This window comes from Apium graveolens, chromosome 5 (assembly GCF_009905375.1).
Source record: "Apium graveolens cultivar Ventura chromosome 5, ASM990537v1, whole genome shotgun sequence".
In the NCBI taxonomy this organism is placed as follows: domain Eukaryota; kingdom Viridiplantae; phylum Streptophyta; class Magnoliopsida; order Apiales; family Apiaceae; genus Apium; species Apium graveolens.
The window spans coordinates 316,078,323-316,096,986 of record NC_133651.1 but is presented as its reverse complement, the minus strand read 5'-3'; the positions used below and the strand labels follow the sequence as shown (position 1 = coordinate 316,096,986).

General features: G+C 36.4%; 3 protein-coding genes across 4 annotated transcripts in view; all 3 read left to right on the top strand.

Moving 5' to 3' along the window:
* The window catches only part of LOC141659540 (protein RETICULATA-RELATED 3, chloroplastic-like), a 91,082-nt gene that overhangs the window by 26,408 nt on the left and 46,010 nt on the right, over positions 1 to 18,664 (top strand). The window lies entirely within an intron of this gene.
* Positions 4,406 to 12,505, top strand: LOC141659536 (protein PIN-LIKES 6). The gene is made up of 11 exons (XM_074466453.1): positions 4,406 to 4,651; positions 4,791 to 5,163; positions 5,452 to 5,531; positions 6,170 to 6,294; positions 7,533 to 7,654; positions 8,558 to 8,743; positions 9,328 to 9,402; positions 10,417 to 10,517; positions 10,829 to 10,881; positions 11,110 to 11,298; positions 12,121 to 12,505. Exons 2-11 carry the CDS (start codon positions 4,981 to 4,983, stop codon positions 12,240 to 12,242), a joined length of 1,236 nt encoding a protein of 411 aa, XP_074322554.1. The 5' UTR covers positions 4,406 to 4,651; positions 4,791 to 4,980; the 3' UTR covers positions 12,243 to 12,505.
* LOC141723319 (uncharacterized) lies at positions 14,128 to 17,986 on the top strand. Of its 2 annotated transcripts, XM_074525113.1 has the most exons (8): positions 14,128 to 14,387; positions 14,661 to 14,759; positions 15,066 to 15,351; positions 15,452 to 15,550; positions 15,627 to 15,695; positions 15,812 to 16,115; positions 16,434 to 16,567; positions 16,673 to 17,986. In XM_074525113.1, exons 4-8 carry the CDS (start codon positions 15,485 to 15,487, stop codon positions 17,867 to 17,869), a joined length of 1,770 nt encoding a protein of 589 aa, XP_074381214.1. In that variant the 5' UTR covers positions 14,128 to 14,387; positions 14,661 to 14,759; positions 15,066 to 15,351; positions 15,452 to 15,484; the 3' UTR covers positions 17,870 to 17,986. The 2 variants fall into 2 exon arrangements, with proteins under 2 accessions (XP_074381214.1, XP_074381215.1); XM_074525114.1 differs by lacking the exons at positions 14,128 to 14,387; positions 14,661 to 14,759; positions 15,066 to 15,351 and having other exon boundaries at positions 15,432 to 15,550.

The following is an 18,664-nucleotide window of genomic DNA, read 5'->3' as shown; positions in this document are numbered from 1 at the left end:
TTTCCACTTGATTCCCCCCAGGAGGGGCTTGCTGCTGGTTTGTATTCTGGGCGTCTTCAGGCATTACAATTATTTCAGGATTTCGTCCCTGATTTCCCCCTTGATTCTCTTCTCCACCTTGGCCGCGGCCTTGAACCGTACCGCGGTCATAGTTTTCTATATTTCCGGGGTCATCATGTTCCACATAGTCATAGCCATCTGCTTGGTTATTCCAGCGGGAATCGAGGTGTCTGCGGTAATTGTCACGACGGTATCCGTCTAAATATCTGCCTCGGCCTCCACCTCTTCCCCTCCATTGAGGCCTTCTCCATCGATCGTTTCCATACCCACGTCCATGATCGCGGTGCCGCTCCCGATTTTCCTGGGGATTCGGGGGCACACGCGTTGGATCGCGGTGCCGCTCCCGATTATCCTGGGAATTCAGGGGCACACGCGTTGGATCGCGGTGCCGCTCCCGATTATCCTGGGAATTCAGGGGCACACGCGTTGGATCGCGGTGCCGCTCCCGATTTTCCTGGGAATTCAGGGGCACACGCATTGTATCATGGGGCGTCACATCTCCGTGATCAGCTTCTCTCTGCCATTCAAGTAACACCATTCTCAAATCGTCATCGCCCAAGCGAATCCCCAAGCGATCTTTCAGAGCTGCGAAGCCTCGTGGCTGATTCTCCGGTATTGATTCTGCCTGCCGGCGTTCCTCGAGACTACGTCCAGAGCGGTGTGGATGGGTGGCTCCCCGGTTATCCGTTTGCAGAATTTCCCGTCCATCAGCATCTTCTTCCACTAGCTCAACGATCGGGGACGTGTAATTAGAATAGTCCAGGCGTCGCGGGGTTATCGGCACTCGCCCTCTTTCAGTGTGGCCATGGCCGGCCGAGACATCCCTGTCTGTCATGGGTGCTTTTCCAGGCGCCTGAGCCGCTCGGCTGTGGCGAAGACCTCTCCTGTCCTTGCGTCGTTCCACGGTGCTTAACCTTGAATCGAAACCATTCAAAGCATCGCCCATGCGATACAGTTGTTCCAACAAGTCAGCGTTGCTGATGAGCACAGGCGGCTGTCCTCCAACGTCCGGTGTGGGACGGTCAGTCATTGGCGGAACGTAGGGTTCATATTCATAGCCATGATCGGAATCTTCTTCAGAACTTCCATCGTAAAAACCTCCATCATGATATTGAGACATCCTTTCTCCCAGATGTAGATCTTGTTAAGCCCCTCTATCTAGCGCCAATTTGTTGACGGAGGAATTTGGGAACAACAAAACTTGAGGTTAGTAGCCGGAAACAAGATCTGTGATGGCAGTTCTTCGTCGGAAAAGTGAACAGCGATCGGTGGATCCGATGAACAGTATTCGTCGGAAAAGATGAACAGTATTTGGTGGTGGTGATTATTGGGGGCTGAGATTGCTTAGGGTTAGTGGTGGCTCCTTTGCGCTCTCGCTTCTCTCCCTTTACAATGTGCCTACGTACCCCGATTTATAGGGGATCAAGCCCACGTAGTTCTTGGGGAACAAGAAACCTAATGGGCTTAGATTTCTTATCCCGAGACCCAATGGGAAACCCACTGGAAACCGTCTTCTACTAGCTTTAGGAATGTCCGCCGATGAGGCCCAACCACAAAGGCCCAAGGCTCGTCCGCGGCTTCGAGACTTCACGGATAAGGCATCTCCCTGGCCAAGGATAACCCTCCGCTACCAGCTGTTTCTCTAGTCCGTGGACGCAGGTATAGCCGTGGTTCACCCCAAATATTGGACGCATCCTTGTCCCCCGATAAGGAGCCCCTACCAGATTGCAGGACAAGTGATCCCAAGTTTTTGGGTGCAAAGTGCAGGATACTCCGAAGTCTCCCAACGAGGACACCCATTGACTACAGAGACAGAGCTCCCAAAGCACACACCAGATTTCATCCCACATCCCCAATGAGGACACCCATTGACTACAGGAGGAGGCCTTCAGTCCAGGCATACCCCTGGAGGTCTTTGACCACGGACACCGCCTTTCCTGTAGATATGCTACAGGAAGGAGTTCTTCAATAGAGTACCTGCATCAAATAGGTTAGTAATAACATTCTCCATCTTCCTTGAGTCTTCCAGAGAATCCATATAAGGAGCACATAAAAGTTACATTTATATGTCAAGTAGAAGTTGAGACATCTCTGCATGTAGGCGTCGCCCTGTGTCACCAGCCTTTGGCCTCTTCTTATATCATTCTACATCATAGGGCGCGCCTTAAACTATTCATCTTTAGGGCTCGCTCCAATTCTGTCTAAATCAAGCAAGTCTGCCAAAGCAATCATGTCCAAACCACCCGTCCAAACAGTCTTCCTTGCTCAAGGCGCGCCCCTAGGGCTCACTATACAGGTTCCAATTAAGAAAATCCTCTCTTCCTTTCCGACAACTGGACGCGCCTCCTCACCTGTTGGAGGGCGCGCCTTTAAGGCCTGACACCCATAACCGCCAATCAGTTATTCAAACAACGGGGCGCGTTCTAAGGGCGCACCTTCGTTTTATGGAAAGTTAATCTTATCTTTTCCTTGATTTAAGCGCTTTTCCTTCGATTTTGCTTATTTTATCAATCTTAATCTGAATATTGTTTATACCAATTTTTGGGCATAACAAGAGGTTTATTTTCTGATAATAGTGATTGAGTGGCAATTTTGAGGAGAACAGAGCTTCTTGCTCAACAAATACATTGGTTTTATGGCATGTTAGACCCTGTTAAGATGCAGTTTCTCTTATGGTTGTCGCCAAGAGCAAAGACATTCCAAGCTGTCACTGAAGATCATCATCCTGAACAAAACACATGACAGCCTCAAGTGTTTAGCACATAGCTTGGCTATTTAGATCAGTTATGGTGCTCTCCTATATATATTTAGCAGTGTTCTAAAACTCGGCGGGGTACTTGTTACAATTAGGCGACGTTGGTTGTTACATGTTTACTGGTGCGGGTGTTCGAAAAATTCCCTATTAATCTCTCTGATTAACTGATATTAAATCAATTAATAAAGATTATGGATTTTTATAATTGCAAGTAAAGGGTTCACTTCTTTTTTATAGTGTAACCTATTTCTTATTTAGAATCTGCAGCATGTTAAATTTGAGCACAAATTTATTGTTTATCATTTATTATTTTAAAATTAAAAAGATAACTAAATAATTTTTGAGTTAAAATGCCCTAAATACCCTTTTTTATTTTTGTCAATCCTCAATCAGGTGATGACAATATAATAATTAGTGTGAATATGATGTATGGGAATTATTTTTTGTTCATATTATCAGTTCACATTGCTATCAGTTGCGTAGAAATAACTAAATAATTGATTGAGCTTGATTGACCAAAGATTATGTCCAGTCAATCATTTTCAATTAATTAAATAATATATCATATATAAAAGTGAAACTAAATAATAAACTAAATAATAAACTAAATAATTTATTCTTCTATCTTTCCAACCAAACATGTGCCTCTCGCTTTTTAGTTGGTTTATATTTTTTTTTGACAAATATGACTTGTAATCTTAAAAATAAGTATATATTCTCACAAATTCTCGAGATCAGCAAGGATCGAACACAAAATCTGAGATGACACATGTTAAACTTTTAATGACTTGAGTTATCCAATCGTGCTCTAGTTGGTTTATATTTATGTAAATAGTAGGGTTAAAATTCCCAAATTGGGTAAAAAATTAATTTTAAATGACCCGTTATAGGTGACGTGGTAGTAATGAATATTTTAATTGATATTGTTAACTAATTAGTACATGATAAGTGTCATTTTAAGTTATTTTGGATACAAATTTGGACACTTTAACATTTTACTTATGAAAAATGTAAGCATCTCATAAAATTTTCCAAAAATATTAATGTCGCACTACTTTTTATTTATTTATTTGTAATTTAATATTGTATGTTCTTCTTCGGGCATTTATAACTTGATTGCTTTTAAATTTTTTTGTTTGAATATGAAATAAAATCAAAGTTCTAAATTCTAATTTTATCCTGAAATAATTAAAAATAAATATTATTTATTAATGTCATAATACTTGAAAATCGATTTTACTTGATTGTTCTTCAAAATTCGAGTTAATCGAATTCATTTGCAAATATTGAAAATATAAAAATACTCATTTAAATCTGAATTGATAAACTTTCTATCTTTTTGATATTACGTAAAAAATGTTATACGAACGATAGAGACTTTTTATCAAGTACTCGTTTGAGCTAATCTACTTTTAAAAATTTGCTATTTATTAGGCTACAATTAAAATCACACATAATTATTTTTAATTTTTTTATTTATCCAAAAGTTAGCATTTTTAAAATATTTAATATTAAAACATTGGGACCCACATTTGTTCTCAAAGAATATTAAGAAAAAGAGAAGGAATTAAGGAAGAAAACACTAGAAACAATAGTTGTTGGATCAAGAATCGGAAAGCGAGGGGAGTATTTAACATTAGATACAAAGACATACAAAGAATCGTGTGTAATATCTTTGTCGGTACATATACACATCAAACACAAACGAAAGAACACATATATACATACAACACATGTATGTATATGTTTGATGTGGTTCTTTTTTAAGTGGAAAATACACAAAACCAAGTAGCTTACGCTTGCCCCTTTTTTGTTCTTGATGCCTTTGTTTGCTTGGTAAGCTATCTTTTTCTCTTTTCAATTTTATATTTTTTATTGTTAACTTTTTATGTTCTTGTGATTTTGTTGATAAAGTTTGAATCTTTAATGCTTTTTAGTGATCTTTAGTGAAATTGGTTTCTGGGTTATGTTGCAGAATCTGATATTTGAAACCCCTTTTAAAAGATTACGAAATTGAGGTAAAAAGGTAGAGCTTTTGGGATTCTTGATTTTGGAGCTGGGGTTTTGAGCTGCTCATAATCTCAGTTTTGTTGGTGATTTTGAGGGTTTTGAGTGAAGGGTGATTTTTCGGGAAATTTGAGTGGTTTTTTTGGTTGTATCTGAAAATGTTGGGGAGATTTCTTTCGGAGGTGTTGGTGGAAACTCAAGGGGGGGAATCTTTGCTCGGGAGTATTAAGATTGCGGTTTTGCCTATTGCGAAAGTGTTTACTATGTGCTTCATGGGATTTCTTATGGCTTCCAAGTATGTTAATATCTTGCCTGCAAGCGGAAGGAAGCTTCTTAATGGGGTAATATGCTGTTGTAATTAATTTTTTAACTGCGGCCCTCTTTATTGGTATTTACTATGTGCTGTTGTGACGTTTGTTGGTAAAAAATGGTTATAGTGGTATATGATATAATATGCTTTGGTTTTACAGCTTGTCAAAGTGATTGATTATAAATTTTGCAAATTTTGCATATTAAGTTTTCTCTACTCTTGAGAATCTCTCTTGAACAAGTTGCATCTTTTCTGTTGATAATTTGTTATATGTGACATTGCTTTGTTAATGCTGATTGATTCCATCTACATAATGCAGTTGGTCTTTTCACTTCTCCTGCCGTGCCTAATCTTCTCTCAACTTGGACAAGCAATCACTTGGGAGAAAATGCTGGAATGGTAGGAAATAAATACTGTCATTACCTCAAATATAGAATATGCTTAGTTCCCCGTAAAAAACATGTGCTTTAAATATAATCATATATATTTGATTCTTGCTATTAAATTATATTATGACTTGCAACTGTTGTTGAATGTTTATTATATTCTATATATAAACTTTTATACTGAAAACAACTGTGTGATGAATTTACATTTTGCAAAAAGCACTCCTTCCAGTTCAATCTAGGTGATCACCTCTGTAAGATACAAGGACTGGAGGAAGTCTTAAAACTCTAAATATTGTGTATCATTCGATCATTATTTTTAGTAAAACTCTTAAAGAGCCTTATTTGACAAAGTACATAGATTATATCTATAATAATGTATTAAACTGTTTATAGTTTGCATAATAAATGATTCAAATTAGCTTTTATAATATATAGAAAAAATATTATGCGTGACATAAATGGAGGGAGAGAGTTAAGTGTTTGTGTGCTTCTTTGATATGGGCTCGTATGTACATTTTTCTATAGTTGTATATCAGTGCATTCAAATAAACTCCATACAACACTATATTCATGCCCGTTTACGAGTAAGTGTTGCTGTGACATCATTACATATTTCATTTTTACATATATTGCTCTATTATTTTACAGGTGGTTTATTCCTTTCAATGTTATTCTTGCCACAATATCAGGCTCCCTGATAGGCTTACTTGTTGCTACCGTCATTCAGCCACCGTACCCTTTTTTCAAATTCACTATTATACAGATTGGAATTGGTAAGATACTAAAATGTAGTGGTGAAATATTGTACTTGCATCGTTTTTGTACTATTCCAGTACTACCAATTAATTTTTTATAGTTTTATAACAAATCAGGTTGTACAAACGAGTTATTACCATGTATATGCCAAGTTCTTACCTTATTTCGTAGTAGTTATTTTTATTACTACATTGTGGCTATGCATCATTACTTTATTCCTCTGTACTTTGGTGTCTCGTTTAATTTTTTAGCAACAAATTGAACTTCAAATCTATGGGAAAGGGTGGCATCGAAAAGTCCCCCTCACTCGAAGTAAAAAGTAATGCAATAGTTCAGGATATATTATTTTCTCACAGGGTTTAATTCGACAAAATTTTTGTAAATTGCAACTAGTCGTGGGACTAGAATCCGTGTATCACTTGTGAAATATGTCTCTATATACATAGTTTTTTTCCACTAAGATATATCTGCTCACATTTACTTGTAGCAAACTAGAGCAGTTTTCTTGGGTTAGTCGATAAACATTCAGGTAAAAGTATACAGTAAAACCTCCATAGAGTAATACTGGATAAATTAATAACCTTTTCAAGTTGATAATTTCCAGTAGTCCTACTTAGCCCAATGAAGTTATCAAATTTTAATGAGACGATAATATTTTAAACAGTCTACTATATCAAATATACATTCCCTTGAATATTTGAAAATAATAGTTTTTGAAAAATAGAAATAAATCTAAAACTATTTAATAAGACGTGGTTCTATAGATATTTGATTTCTTTAAACTTAAATCTTTTTATGGCTCTTTTTTAAGTTTTTTAACGGTATCTAAAATCTCCCCTCCTGTTTATTAAATTGCACCAAATATTGGTAAAGAGTTTTTATGCGACAAGTGCTTTACATTCCAAGGCACCAAATCATCTTCAATCATCAACATTAGTTTCAAGAAATGAAGTATTTGTTAATTTTATTACAATCCCTCTTAAATAATAAATGGTAATATTTCAATTTATGATGCCTCTATAAATTGTTAAAATTTTGCGGTCCCAACAATATTAACTTGTAGAGGTTTCAATGTATGTTACATCACTCTCAAACTCTTTTTATCATGCTCAATATATTTGTCTACCTATATAATCATGATAATTACTATATCTGTTTTTAGATTATGATGGTAAGCTATTACTTTTCTTTCTCCAAACTCAAACGTCACGTGATTCTGATATGTTCCGTGATTTTAAAATTGATTCGTATACAGGGAATATTGGGAACGTGCCTCTTGTTTTGATTGCTGCTCTATGTCGGGATAAATCAAACCCCTTTGGTGACTCAGATCAATGTGCTCGAGATGGGAATGCTTACATATCATTTGGCCAATGGGTAGGTTACAAGACTCTGTTAGGCTCCCTTTTTTATCATCAGTGTATCCAACTTGTTCCCTTCTTAAATAAAATAATGCAGCAGACTTAAATTTTGTGTCGTAATATACGAGTTACCGTCCTTTACTTTATTTAGGCTTAATGTGATGACGTAAGTATTGCTGTTCCTGTACGGAATGTTTGTGATCCAACATCACTCTTCTCACTTTTGGTATTCAATTTTTTCTGGCCACATGCTACACTAGTAATTTCAAATAATAAAAGTAGCTCTTTTTTTAAGGTTAGAGTCAATTGCAGATATATAAAGACTTATGCGCACATGCAATCTATTGAGGCTTGAACCCTTAACCTCTTATTACCAAGAGGAGAGGGGTATTCGTTAAGCTAAGTTTTGCTAATAATATAGTTGTTCATTACATACATTAATATATTTATTTATATGTATGTGTGTGTGTATAATATCTTAGACATTCTCATTAAAGAGAATATTGCATATACTTTTGTGTCTAAGTGGATATATTGGTAACTTATGGGTGATTAGTTAATTACAATATGCAGCAGAACCTCGATAAATGAATAATTATTTCCGCTACCAACATAATAGGGAAAATTTTAACCTCGATAAATGAATAAAATTCTCCGATCCGAAGGATATTTATTTATCAAGACTTAACTTGTACTTCTTGGCTGGAGAAGGGGGTTGCAAGTATATGCTGCAGATGTGAGGTTTGTCTTGTTATGTTTCATCTGGAAATGGGATAATTGTACAAGATGTAGGCACATGTTGAGCCGTCATTATGTATACCTTTTTTTGTACAGGAAGGATCATTATTATGTAGACTTTATAAAAGCTTATATTTTCCTAATCTGAGAAGTAACTTTACATTTTGTTTTATGTGTATAGGTTGGCGCAATTGTCCTCTATACCTATGTATTCCAAATGTTGGCACCTCCTCCAGAAGGGACCTTTGACGTGGAAGAACGTGCTCTTCCCCTAAAGACCCCTGCCAGGGAAAGTTCTCCAGAGCAGGTGCCATTGCTTTTAGAAGAATCTGAATTTGCAGATTCAAATGCTTCGACGAGGGGAAAGGTCAGAGTTAATTATATTATTCATGTTGGTACAATATACAACCTCTCGGTGTTGCGAAAGGTTTAAAGTCACAAATAGTGCAAGTATTGGTTTTAAATCGCAATTTCAAACTCGAGTAAACACACATTTTATCTTTCTTAAAAAACTAGAAACGGTGAAAAATAGTTGAAAGTGTACGTAATATACATATATATATATATATATATAAACATGAGTTTTATAGGGGATAAACTGAGATGGATTTTGTTTTTAAGTCAAGAATTAAGCCTTTTTGCATAAATTTGCTCATCCTTACGATTTTTGTGTGTGTTCGAAGTGTGTCATTTCCAGTTCGGTATTTGTTCAAAATTGCTACATTTTCACTTGTAAATATTGCACCTGGTCAAATTGATAATGAGTGCCTTTGCCTTAATTGATTATAAAATTTTGCCTTGCTAGTTGGTGAAGCATTAATTAGTAATTACACAAGCTTATGAAGATAAAGAGTGCACTATACTCTTAGCTGGTTTTACCTTACTATATCATTCTTAAAAATGTCGTTTGCTTTGTCAATATATTTATTCATGATAAGCTCTATTCTGCAGGTTAAAAGCTTACTACATTTTCTTTATGAGAAGTTAAAGCTCAAGCAAATCCTTCAGCCTCCTATCATTGCTTCTGTAAGTTCAAAAGTGATAGAAACTGAAAATTGCTTCTGTAATTTTGAATTGAAAACTATGTTACTCGGACTCTTCATTTTACCTTCGAGTACCCGTGTCGGACACTCGACACTCGGACTTGGACATTTATCTTAGGCTAGAAACATGTATATTTTTCAAAATGTTACCGAGTCCGATACTTGGACACTTGTCCATGTCGGATACTTCTAGCCGAGTCCAAGTAACATAGATTGAAAATACTCTAGTACGTTATATGCTTGGCAGCTTGGGAATAAGAAGCTTTGCATTTGCTCTCCCAATAAAGCTATCCTTATTCGCACTAGGAGTCTGATCACAGACTCTGGGCACATTGTGGCACTTGGCCTTCTCATGTGAAGAAGCTGGCAGTGTCATCCAACTCCAAATAAACTGTCCTTTGCTTTCTCAGGCCCTTCAGTAGAACAGTGATAAACGTAATTTCCAATAAGAAAATCAAACCACATCAGCTACATGTGGTATGTGGATTGTGGAATATGGTGAACACAAAAGATTCCATCCTGCTCCTGAAAATGAACCAAGAACTCACCACCCTGTTAAAAATTATTAGTCTTGCTGCTAGTCCGACCAAAAACAAATTAGTGATTGTCCTGTGAGTTGTATCACATAATACTACAGCACTTCTTTTCAGTTAAACACCCCTAAGGCCCCACCACTTTGTATAAACCAGTGATCCCATATGAAACTTGGGTCACATATTCGAAGCTGAAGAAACCTATTCATGTTTAATGTGAAAAACAACACAAAGTTAGTTGCAACAGAAGACTTTGTCCAACCATAAACCAAGTGACCCAAGAACCAAAGTCAGCAATGTAAACCTCAATATTGCAAGCACATTTGTTGCCAAACTGAGGCAAGTCCACAACTTTAATAATTGACATGTTTCCACCCGTGTGGCAGCTAGAACCCCACCTACAACGGAAGCCAAAATCTGGTTTTTTTCTTTCTTCTGACTAGTTATCTCTGTGTTTGATACAGGTACTAGCCATGGGAATAGGAACTGTACCATTTTTGAAGGGACTGATCTTCACACCTGATGCTCCGCTTTACTTCTTCACAGACAGCTGCCTAATACTTGGGTAGGCTTGCTCTATTTTGACATGTTTTAATAGACTATTATGTCAAGTGTGCAACATATTCAAATTTTCCATGTGTTTTTTCGTTTTTGGCAATTTGTGCAGACACGTAATTTTATAGATTACTAATTATTGCTGCGTAATTTCACGCATCCAGTAGATGGCTGCTTAATTTTGATCAATTTTCTACTTATACAACCTATGTATTGTGACAGATGAACATTTGTACTGCATGAGTATTATATTATATAAATTATAGCTGAGAAGAATATAAATGTTATGTTCAAGAATCTTATGTTATGTTCAATTGTCAGGGAGGCTATGATACCATGCATTTTATTGGCCCTAGGAGGAAACCTTGTTGATGGTACGTAATCTTTTGATTCTTTAAAATGTCTTTAACTTGATACCGGGCGGTCCAAAATAATTTGCATTGACAAATGCTCTCTAAGATTGCACTTTTCTAAATGCTCCTTGGCACCTGCGGGATATTAAATGCGTCTTTTCCTTTTTAACCTCTTTGTTTGTGGTTACTAACTTCTTTGGCTGGGAAACTGGGTCTAATCTACAAGAGTGCTTGTTGGTTTACATACAGGACCTGGCAGTTCAAAGCTCGGTCTTAAGACAACTGCTGCTATAATATTTGGGCGACTTGTTCTGGTTCCCCCAACCGGACTTGGCATTGTAACATTGGCTGACAAGCTTGGCTTTCTACCACCTGGTGATAAGATGTTTAAATTCGTCCTTCTTCTCCAGCACACAATGCCAACATCTGTGCTTTCTGGTAAAAGCAATCTCATTCATGAGTGATCTGATTGAAAGTAGTATAAAATTCCAATTGACATGCATATATTATACTTTAAGATTTAAGATCTTAATAAAACACTTATATTTTTTATTCTTTGTATCCGGCTCGCAAAAGGAACCTATTCATAATGTTATTATTTAAGATCTTGTTTTAAAAGGCAAGATTTCTATTATTATTTTAGTCCATCCCAAAAAAATTGTTATCCTTCTATCGCCCGTTGACCAACCTACATACTATTTACTAATTGCCTGACTACCAACCTTTTAGCTTTAATATTATAATAATATTGTATAGATACCTTTTACCTTTAGTATTATAATAATATTGTATAGATAGTACAAATCTTGCTATGTTTTTAGTATATTTTACGAATATAAACTTTTGTTCATTACATATGTTTATATATTTTTTAAAAACATTTTTTTAGTAAAATATCGTTGTTTTTCCTCCAAGACCCCATATTTTAAGTTTTACGAGGGCCCTTCATATTTCTGTTGGTTTGCATAGATGACTTCAAAAAAACTTCAGTTTGCATAGATGACGTCAGAAAATCTTATACCAAAATATCTGTGTATTTGCTTATTTAAGTTTCTAGTAATTATTTATGTTCAACTCTCAAAATTAGTGCAGTTATTTTTTCCCTTCATTTGCTCATGTTAACAATATGTTTGCATGAAATTAGCTAGCTTCGAGTCGTCGAGTAGAATCAAAAATAATAACTACAAATCCGGTTGTTAATAGCAGTGCTTCCGGGGATTATGATGACGTGGTTAACTAATGGCATCTCTTTCTTTGCAGGTGCTGTCGCAAATCTAAGAGGTTGTGGGAAGGAGGCAGCTGCTATCTTGTTCTGGGTTCACATATTTGCGGTTTTCTCTATGGCTGGATGGATAATTCTCTATCTCAGCTTACTCTTTTAGAGCTAACTTTGTATGAAGTGGGATGGATGCAGCAGCTGTACATTGTTGAGTTGTAGATCTATCATCAACTAAATCAGTCGTTTAATGATGCCTCAGTGGTTGAAATTAGAACTGGTTATATAAGATCTATATGTATGGATTAATGTTAATAGCAAAAGGAGCAAGACAATTGGATTTGCATGTATTGGGCACTTTCAGTACTAGTTAAATGCCAGAATATTTGATTATTCGGGTATATATGCAAAGTTTACATGTCTGTTTTCCTCCTGCATCTCATTAAGAAGAGAATACCGTAGGTAATTCTAAGAAATCTGGTCGTATGCTTGCAATCTAGTAAGGCCGAGGCTTGCAGATCTAGATTCCTCTGTTTATTTGAAGAAAAACAGTCTAAGATCTAGATTTCTTCTGGTGATACTGGCAGATCTAGCTTCTAAAAAGCTACTTAGTTTAATCTGGTTGAAGGTATTGTAGAAACAGCAGGGTAAGGTTTGATGTATTCTCTGTTGCGACAAGATCATGAGTTCGAATTCTCACTCACACGCTCCCTTAAAACAAAAAGAGGTGAGCGCGATTAGATATAGCTCACCGTGGGGGTGCGATTTATCTCTTGTTTTCCGAAATTATTGGTTCGATTCCTGCTCTAGAATTTGCTAAAAGATTTATGGTTGGTGGCAAACCTGGTAGCTCTTCAGGAAAGACATCTGCTCGAGATATGTCATAAAAGATACTCATTTTATAAGCCTAATTATTCTGAGATGATCTCTCAGAATCACCATGAACAAATGTTTTAGTTAAATGCTCATTTGAAAACTCAAAGTATGAATTATGTGTACAAAGAATGAAAGCTAAGGATGGTATGAATTTTATTCCTCCCAAATACATGTACATCAAAAATTTGATACCCATTGTTCTTGATCTTTACAGTGTCCTATCTAAAACTTTTGCTCCTATACAAGTATTCTATGAACCGCACTTCTGAAAAAACCCTGAGCTTTACTAGGATCAACCTGTGGATTTCCTGTACTCGAGCACCTTCTGTATGTCATAAATTCTACATTACAATTTTCTTCTGGCACGCAGCACAGTCATCAATTTCTATTTCTGTGTTCTACTTTTTGAACTTGTTAAATTGATGCACTTTTCTCTCTGAAGTTGGCATGGCATGCAGATAATGTGTTACTGCAAGCCAGGAGTGACGAGGCAAATTTCAGCCCCGGACTATGCTCAAGATGATGCAATACGTTGTCATCAGCACCTTAAAGTTGTCAAGTACGTTGGATATGATGGATGTGAATCTGCTGAAGAGCTTGCAATTTATCTTGCTAGGCATGCTCCAATGCTTCAGAGGTATATATTTGATACTAGTGAACCCCGTTATATAGAAAGCCTACGTCTTACCTCTGATAATAGGGATTGAGTGGCAATTATGAGGAGAACAGAGCTTCTTGCAAAACGAATTCAAAGGAGGCAATGGTGATTTTAAGATTGATTAAATTAAATTTTTGTAGAGACACCTTCAAGGCCCCAATGATTGCAGTAAAGTTTGTAGTAATGGCATGATCTACCCCCAAAAGAAAGCTTATATCATAGTCTATGAATAGTATTTCAAAATCAGTACTTTGTTTGGAATCAAAGTAATTATGGTAATATCTGAGTGTCCCTGTGACACAACAATTTGACATAGAAGGAAGAAAATGAAATTAAAAGATTGCATTTTGATGCAGATATTGAGTTTATGATGTTGCATTTCCCTTACCAAGTAAAGAATCCTCCAATAATGTGCATAGTAATAAATATGTAATATATGTTTCCAGTGGTAGAGGCCATACATATAGCATTTTGAGCAAGCTAAGCTTTCTGTACTTGTGTTTGTAGGTACATTTATGCTTCTATCTACTTAATTAGGATGTGACAAAAAAAATTTGTCGATATCAGAAGGGCTGAAAGATGGAAGTAAAAGGAGGAGGAACCTGCAGGCAGGATGCATGGCGGAATGAGGCTTCTGAACCACGTCTAAATGCCAAGGAGCTACACGAATGCAGTAACGGAGAGGAGAATGGTCCACCTTCCAGGACAAGAGCCAAGATTAAGAGAAAACACCTAGACACAGCAGTTGATGATTCTGATTCCTCTAAAACTAAACAGGTTTGCCTCACCTATTTACTTTTTTTATTTCTTGTTTACTACTAGAGCTCCTTACAGGTATTTATTGTATTTTCTGTGTTATGAAATTAGAGAAATTACAACTGTCCAGGATCTTTTCAATACGAATTCGTTTGAGATCATGATAATACCTTGTAATGTTAATAGTGTTTCACAGATTCTTTTTCCTTAGATAGAATGTATGAAAACCAATGTTACTGTGTGCAACTTTCATGGACTAAAACAATATATGATGGTCAAATTTTACATTTTCAGGCATTCATTATGTGAGTTTTGAACATACATTTAGGCTGAAATCTTGTGTGCAGGGAAAAGAAAAGCCAAATCAAGAAAACCAGTCATCAGCAAGTAGAGGTGAGTCCAACATTTACCTTGAGCCAAGATTTCGATACTCCATTCAACTAAAACTTCAATATGAGCTTTAAACATCCATAGTAACACGAGATATGATCATATCGAAGTTCAACTTATTCCTAGTATCCGGTTAACTAGTTGGTGCCAAGGCTCAAGAAACCCCGAGAAAAAAAGACTATGCAACTTGCACAGTTTAATTTTTATTCATGCTAATACTAAAGAATCTATTTCATTCATCTTCTCCATATTAATGGTATTCTTGTATATTTTTCTACACTGTATTTAATTGGGCGACGTATCTTTTAGGCCAACCATTTTCTGCTGATATTATGCCAGAAAAGCAAACACTAGAATTAATTCTTGATGTGCTGCAAAGGCAAGTTTTCTCCTGCTATTATCTCCAGTAATGTTCAGGACCTTCAGATGTTTACACTATTTAAAACAGTAGCAGGAACTACATTTAGATGATGAAAGAAACATCTGAATGATGGTTTCATAATCATTGCAAATCTGTGTTCTCTAATTGTACTCTCTATATGATATTAGGAGAGACACGTATGAAATATTTGCAGAACCAGTTGATCCCGAAAAGGTTTGTTTTTCTGTTGCAAAGCTCATCATCAATCACATAATTTATGATAGATTATCTCTTATCTAATTTTGAATAGGACAAGGTGTTGTATTTCTTTAAGGTCGGAGATTACCACAAAATTATTAAAGAACCCATGGACTTTGGCACAATGAGGGCTAAACTACATGAAGGAATGTATGCAACATTTGAACAATTTGAGGTTTGCTCCATTTCTTCACAATTGCTCACATATTACAGAACATCTAGATATCATCTTATTGTTGATGTCCATGCAGCATGATGTATTTTTGATATCTGGGAATGCAATGTCTTATAATTCTCCGGGAACCACATATTACAGACAGGTATGCAGTATGCTTAACGATCAGTTCTCTCAAACTATTTGGAAACATATATCATGTGTAACAAGTCATTATTTGCTTAAGCAATCTGAGAAAAGGTAACGTCTGATAATGTACAGGGTCGTGCTATGGATGAACTAGCGCAGAAGGTTTTTTATGTTCTGAAGACTGATCCGGAAAACTTTGAATCAGAATTCTTGGATACTAGAAGAAGATCTGGAAGGAGGTGTCAGGGCAAAGCAAAGGAGTGTGCCTTCAACTCAAATGCTAGAACTAGTGCAAATTTCAAAACTGTCAGTGTGACTAATGACATATCTACCAAGCAAAAACGGAACCATTCATCAACTCCCAGGAGAAAACTGCGAGGAATCTCTTTAGCTGCTAGGACAGGTGGTCGTCGTGATCAGTATGATTTATTCTCGGGTAAGGTTCTGGCACTTTCTAAAGTAGCATAATAGTTCTTCTTCACTGCATGGTACCTTTGGTGATGAAGAAGAACTATATCATAAGGCTACATTATTATGCCTTTCGTTATTATTAAGTTCTGCCTATTTTCCTTATGGCTGCTCTCTGAGGATGTATCATAAGATTCTGCTTATCAATTAGCACCTTGTGAATCCTATTTACTCTAGTTTCCATTACTATAATTTTCTTTTAAGCTTAAACTTAGCTTAATCCTGAAAAATCTTATTTAGCTCGCACAAAATTTCAGACTCTCAACATTTGAGATCTTCTTATTAGGTGCTCCAGATGATACTGGATCGAATCTTGATATACCAGATAGACGTAGCACCTGTGCTCCTGAAATGCTTTTTGCCAATACTAGTCGTTCGAGACTTGCACACTTGTATGCTGATCCAAGACAATTTCTGCTTGTAAGACATTAAGTTTGTTTTTGTTTCATTTCAGTAATCATACATAATACTACAGTCATGCATAATTCATAGACTGATCATGTGCCTTCTACTTTCTCTAATTAGGTGAATCAGAACGATCTTAGCTACATTAAAAGCTTAATGTCGTTTGTTAAAGATTTAGGACCGACAGCACAAATGGTGGCCAGACAGAAGCTGGAAGGCACTCAAGACAAAGTTCGTCAGGTACGCGACTCTGCCCTGAGTGGTTGGGAAACCGAGATCATGACCAATCCATCCTCTGATCAGAAAGCAGTCGACCTGTACCATAACGGGAAGCACACTGTCAAAAACCCAAGAAATGACCTTTTAAAAGACAAGTGGCCTAATGCTGATCATGATAGAAAAGAGAGAAACTATAATGAAATCGGAGTGCCTCGTTCTCCTATCTGTGCTCCCAACCTTGATGAAAGATCATATGATAAGGATAATTTAAACGGAAGTGACAAAGCAAGTAGAAGGCGAAGGAAAAAACACCATGGTACCAACAAACCTGGTACTTTGGATCTGGGATTAGAAAGCTGTACATTAAATAACCATCAGTTGGTTGACAGTGTGTGCACTATAGGGAAACATGCATCCAAGTTTACAGCAACATCTTGTATTCAAGTACCTCCCTTACGAGACGTAGAGAGCTGTCACTCCAGATCAAAAGCAAAAGAGAACGCAATCACAGCCATTGGAACCACATCATCTCCATGGAGCATGGGATTTTCAAGTTTTAGTAGTAGATTAAGTTCCAAGAATCAAGGCACAATCAGTCCAGCAAATAAGAATCACGATGCAAGTGATAGGTACGGTGGAGCAATGATGATCAGCAGCAGCAGTAACAGCAATGTAACATCCTCTTCACAAGCAAAGCAGTATCCACCAGGAGTACTATCATCAGGATCATCCTCCACCGCGTTTACTTTTGACATTCCCTTCCTAAAATCGCAACTCAATCAGATGAATGTAACAGGGCAGGAGAAGGACAGAGTAGAAATGCAGCGCGGATTATTCCAGCAACCACACTCATCAGCAGAAGCAGCTCAGAGACATGGAAACTTGTGTGATCCAAAGGGTGGTTACATTAAGGTGCCTGTTCACTTTGCTGATCAACCAAGCTCCTTATCAGCAGCTGCAGCAGCTCAGTCATCCTTCAAAATGCATATGGATTCGCAGTCAGCTTCGCGTTCACTTTCGATTGTTAACAGCACCATGGCTACTGCTTTTCCTGTTGGCATTGCTGCAGATGACACCAAGCTGACACTTAAACTGTGAATGAACACAAGTTTGTGTACTGGGCTTTTGAAACATCACATTCTCATTTCAATAAACACACAACTGAAATAGTCAAGGAGAATCTATCATTGAAATATACCAACTCCGTTCCACTCATTTCTTTACAGTTTTTTTCACATGCTTGACAGACATTTTAAGGCAATTATAAAGTATATTTCTGTAATTTATTTTTAAAATTTTCTTTTTTTTATAAACATTTGAACATTATATTTTTATTTAGAAGAAAAAAAAATTTAAAAAAAATTATGCAACTAAATTCAATAAGAACATTAAAGTGTGTGTCGAGTCCCGTCCCCCAATGTAAAGAATTGAGGGGACGGAGGGAGTAGATTTTAAATTGGATCTGAAATTCCAAAATTTTGGAATTATTTAGTGACTTGAATTACTGGCTTTTTAACGAGAAAATTATTTTTATATAATTTTAACCGATCATTTTAGCTCACATCCTCTACAACAATCATTTCAAACATTTTAATGTATAAAAATTTCCGAAATATACATCAAAAAGAAAATTGCTTTTTTCAAGAAAAACTTACATGATCGTCCATATAACGGTATCTCCCTCATTTCAATTACTGGACATATGAAGAGTTCGAATCGTATCAAAAACAGGAGTAGTAAGTAAGTATGTAAGTATGTTTCTAATACGGGTTTAATAAACAAAATTAGAAATCTTAATTAAACTATAAATGGAAAATGATCTAATAAAAATAGAAAAGATAAATAATTACTAAGTTAAGCTAAATAGGAGAAATGCAGGATGGAGTCTAAATC

Bases quoted from the DNA above. Each gene is read 5' to 3' on its own strand.
- LOC141659536 (XM_074466453.1), top strand. From the start codon at position 4,981: ATGTTGGGGAGATTTCTTTCGGAGGTGTTGGTGGAAACTCAAGGGGGG. The intron at 8,744-9,327 runs GTCAGAGTTAAT...TCTATTCTGCAG, and splicing joins ATGCTTCGACGAGGGGAAAG to GTTAAAAGCTTACTACATTT. The intron at 10,518-10,828 runs GTAGGCTTGCTC...TTCAATTGTCAG, and splicing joins GACAGCTGCCTAATACTTGG to GGAGGCTATGATACCATGCA.
- LOC141723319 (XM_074525113.1), top strand. From the start codon at position 15,485: ATGGACTTTGGCACAATGAGGGCTAAACTACATGAAGGAATGTATGCA. The intron at 15,696-15,811 runs GTATGCAGTATG...GATAATGTACAG, and splicing joins GAACCACATATTACAGACAG to GGTCGTGCTATGGATGAACT. The intron at 16,116-16,433 runs GTAAGGTTCTGG...TCTTCTTATTAG, and splicing joins TCAGTATGATTTATTCTCGG to GTGCTCCAGATGATACTGGA.